Source organism: Quercus suber, unplaced genomic scaffold, assembly GCF_002906115.3.
Source record: "Quercus suber isolate HL8 unplaced genomic scaffold, Cork oak 2.0 scaffold_322, whole genome shotgun sequence".
Taxonomy (NCBI): Eukaryota; Viridiplantae; Streptophyta; class Magnoliopsida; order Fagales; family Fagaceae; genus Quercus; species Quercus suber.
In genome coordinates this window covers 639,599-644,248 of record NW_027069776.1, presented here as the reverse complement: position 1 = coordinate 644,248, position 4,650 = coordinate 639,599, and the positions used below count along the sequence as shown (strand labels likewise).

The 4,650-nt window shown below is 30.7% G+C and overlaps 1 protein-coding gene across 1 annotated transcript in view; it reads right to left on the bottom strand.

Moving 5' to 3' along the window:
- Positions 1-3,909, bottom strand: part of LOC136071531 (IQ domain-containing protein IQM5-like) — a 4,886-nt gene extending 977 nt beyond the window's left edge. Inside the window, exons 1-3 of the mRNA XM_065782957.1 lie at positions 3,379-3,909; positions 3,163-3,277; positions 2,293-2,358 (exon numbers count right to left, since the gene is read on the bottom strand). Coding sequence (XP_065639029.1) covers positions 2,293-2,358; positions 3,163-3,277; positions 3,379-3,788 — 591 coding nt within the window. The 5' untranslated portion in view covers positions 3,789-3,909. The remainder of the gene's footprint in view (positions 1-2,292; positions 2,359-3,162; positions 3,278-3,378) is intronic.
- Positions 3,910-4,650: the final 741 nt, after the last annotated feature.

The following is a 4,650-nucleotide window of genomic DNA, read 5'->3' as shown; positions in this document are numbered from 1 at the left end:
AAAAACAAAAAAAAAAAAAAAAAAAAAAAAAAAAAAAAAAAAAAAAAAAAAAACGTATTGAATAAAAAAAAACTTGTTAATGCACCTGGAATTGAACTCGTTCCCGAACATACTAAGTGCAGTTCTTAATGCAACTTCAAAATAAAATCTGCAAAATATGAATTTAATACTTTAAAAAAGTGTTATATCCCTAAATTTATTGTTTGATGGGTATCTACCGTAGCAATATGTTACAATACCTATTGATAAAACCACAAATCCCTTAATCTAATGCTATCATTTTTTTTTTTTTGAGAAGGATCCCAAACTATCATTTGATTTGAGAAGTTTTGTTAAAATCCATATTTCATAACCCATAATCCATAGATCCCCATTTTCCATTAGCAAGTACTAAACAATATTTCTATTAAATTCTCACATAAACAAAATTTAAGTATTATTCCTTAAATTCTCCTCTTAAAATTTAATAATGTGATTTTTTTTTCATAGTATATTTGAAAATCTAACAAACCAAAAATTGAAATTGTTATAACAATAGGTTTATAAGAATAACCAATGAACAATTTGGATGGTTATTAAATTATTATTATTATTATTATTTAATAGTATTTAAATATGATATAAAACCCAGAAACAATACTTTGAAACCAAAATGTCACCGTACAATGTCTAGCGCTGGAAAACAATTTCGAAAACAAAATCAACTAAACAGTTTGATAAATATATATATATATATATATAATATAATATAAACTAAGAAATAGCACATATTAGATCTCATTCTTTCTAAAGACTGAGAGTAATATAAACTAAGAAATAGCACATGCTGGGAAGGAAGATTTGCTTGTGCCATGTTTCACTGTTATGAGTAATATATTAAGGTTTGGTCATGGAGTATAGAGGTATGCGCTTAAACACTCTAGGTCTATTCATTATCTGTAATCTAGTACCTAGCATGTGCATGCCTTACATGTGGTATATGCGACCTCACACTAGCTAAATTCTTCGTACACGAATTCCTTTCACGAATCTCCACCATGATTACGGCTTGACCCTCTAACCAACTTCAAGAACCCTCCTTGAATTGATCCCCGCAACAACGCTAAGATTGATGGTTCTGTGACTTCAGCTCTTGATCACCAAAGGAAGCAACTCCTTTGTGAATTTAAACTTCTGACCTAACGATTTAATCAATTTTAGGTTCAAGTAATCTCTAGAAGTAGGGCATAGCAATATCCTCTCTCTAATAGTTGTGAAATTATACTTATAATGAACCTTTTATGTTTCTCAAAATAATAATAATAATAATAATAATAATGATGATGATGAACCTTTTATATGTTTGCACGTTGGGCATGAAAACCTGTCTAATTCTTTTTTCTTGAGTTTCAGTTGATCAATCTTCAGTCGAAAGGCAGTCAAAACTCTTCTTTGGATTGATCAATCTTCAGTCGAAAGACACTTGAAATCAAATGTTCAATCGATCAAGCATCGTTTGAATGGCAATCAGAATCTTGAATAAACTATCTTCTTTCGAGTTGTCTGTTGGACCTTTTGAACTTTGATTCTAACACACTAAAGACTTGATAAGATATTACAATGTCATGGAATTTGACAATGCACAACCTAACAATACAAAAACAATAATTTGGAGAGAAATTCTTTTGTATCCCAAGCTATTAAAAAAACCAATAGATCTCACTTTAAAAAATGGTCTTCAAAAATAATTTTGGTATATTTAGCCCAAAAAAAACTAAAAGATTTGATATAGCCCTTAGAGATAACTCTAGATTTAATGGCAATATTTAGCACTACTCCTATCATCCCAGCAGTGACCACTATGACCATTGATGTTGCCGAAACCACCACGAGCAGGTCATTCTAGATTTTGAGCTCCTTGTCCACGCAGCAATCATTATTTATAAATGTAAATGATCCAAATCAAAATACAAAACCTTCATAGCAGGGGGAGGAGAGTCCTCTAAGCAAAATACATCGGAAGAGACATGTCTAGCGTAATGGGCCAAAACATGTGTCACCGAGTTAGCATGATCATGTCTAACACTATGAAATGAGAACCAATGCAATATGAGACAAATGATATAGTTTTTGATAACTTTTATGTTAAATGTGTGATAAAAAAAATAAAAATAAAAAAACTAAAATTTAGTTCATTTTTTTAAAAGCTAATGTTTTGGTAATTCTTTTTTATTATTAAAAAAAAAATTGACTATAGGAAACAATCAAAGCTAAGGAAAAATAAAACATATGGAATGTAGAATGTGGACTAACCGCTTCAAGCCAGTGTCTTAAAGCTAATTTCTGAGCTTTCTCATTCTTGGACAAACCTTTACCTACCTACAGTCAACCATATGGTATTATACAGTATTCAATAACATATAAAGGAGTTCTTGTAAGAAGATGAAAAATGTGAATTTTACATCAATTTGCTGAATAAGGATGCTCTCCATTTGAAATGAATATATTTCATGATTTAAAATAAATATTTAAAATTTAAGGTTATATTTAGTGTCACTTTATACACAATCAGATCTAGGAAATAAAATTTATAGAACAAAGTTTCTTTCCAAACTAATTTGGAGAGAAACCCTACAAACTCATCATATATATTTATATTAAGTGTGAATTTTGAAAATCTAACCGTCCGATTACATGTTCTTATTACATCCTTAATACTTACAAAATTTCAAAAAAATCAAAAATCAATTGCTATGTAATCAAACAAATGTTATAATTTCAAGTTTTTGTAATCTAAAGTTGTATATAAAAATTAAGTTAATTGATCAAATAGTAAATAATATCCGATTTGAACGAAATTTGATATGCATATTAAGAACATAAAGAATATTAAATTCAACGGTTAGATTTTCAAAATTCATACAATATATATATATATATATATATGAGAAGTTTGAAGAAAAAATTTGTTCAAGTGAAATAAATTGATTAGTTGCATTTTAAGTCATGGTCAAAGAGCAAAACTAATAAAGCAAAGTTGAATATTTTTTAAGGTAATGACTTTTGTCTTAAAGAAAACGACTGAGTTGACCCCAACTGTTGAAACAATTGACTTGAAAATTTTTTTCATCTTTAAAAGTTCGGCAAACCTAGGAAGCCTAAATGATGGTAATATGTACACACCTTGGCAGCCCTAGTCCTAGCTCGTGCCCATCTTGAAATAGTAGTTTCTGATCTATCAGACTCAAAGAATGATATTGAACTATGCCTAAGACTTGCAAAGTCTATTGCCTTCCACCTACAAAATTTATAAAAACAAAACAATTAGACAAAATAAAATTCTGAATTGGAAATATAAGCTGTAGGTAGCTGAAACATAGTTTTGTTAATAGAACAAACCAGAGCTCCTCAACAACTACAGCACAATCTGCTAGGTTTCTTCTAGTCCGGTAACTCTTATAAACTTTCTGCACCTTAATTGCAGCTGCATTATGTTCACTAGTAGTCCTCGGAGAAATCCGAATTTCGGGTTTAGGCAAAGCGACCGCAGGATATACTTTATTGCTTGAATCATTGGCATTTTCCTCCAAATCAGAACTATTTTCATGCAGCAACACTTTCTTGAATGAAACAGTTGTTTGCAGCCTTAACCCTTCCACTTTCCGCTTCTTGGATCTTCTAGCTATCCCACTTTCCTTTTCTTCAATAATCATGCTATCTAACCCCTCATATTTGTCAATGTCACTTGGATCACCTTGCTTGAAGATATCCTTCCTTTCCTTGGACTCACAGTTGATGAATCTCACCATTACTTCTTCTACGCCAAGGCGCTTGTGCCTTCCAGTCTCTATAAATGATGATGAGAGCAAAGAAAAGGGTATCCCACTAGTTTTAAAGCAGTGAGGCTATGAGAGTGTGAATTTTGACAGATCAACCTGCTCAACAAATTAACGCAAATGAATTAAAGTTGCAAGCTCTTCAAGAATCATAAAATTGTATTTTTCACTATAATAAAAATGCATTCATGTTCAAAAACACAGCAAAGGAGGCAAAATGTTTCCTTTTTCTTCATGCCATATTATTTTCATACTTAAACTATAACAAGAATCCAATCAGCTTCTACTTTGTTATCTCCATCATCACATGGATTCACAGGTATTCATGAGAGCTGAGAAATAAGTTTCATAATGGCATGCACTCCAAAAGCAATCAAAATTTATTACTATTTTTATTTTTTAAAATATGTTTCATCCTAAGCATAACTCACCACATTTATTTTTTTGGTTAAAATATGCTTCATTCTAAGTGTTAAGATTTCTGAAAACGTCTGAAAATGTTAAGAATAATGTTTCATATTAGTCACATGTTTCAGAACTACACCATGATTATTTCTACAGCCATTACTCTTAAGTAAATAACACAAAAAAGAAATGAACAATTAAATAGAACTTTGAGATTCGCACCTGAAGATACAAACTCAGGTCGTTCAGAGTTCTTGTCTGAGGTATACCTCTCCATTTCTTTTGTGCGGGTGTGGTGTGTGTTACTGTTCTAGTTTAGTTTTTAACATATACGACCATTTCCCTCCTTTATATACAATACTACGTTTGCTTTGAAGTTGCCAAGAAATTTAAAGTGTAGTTCACTTAGCTGGTACCTTCAAATTCGTAA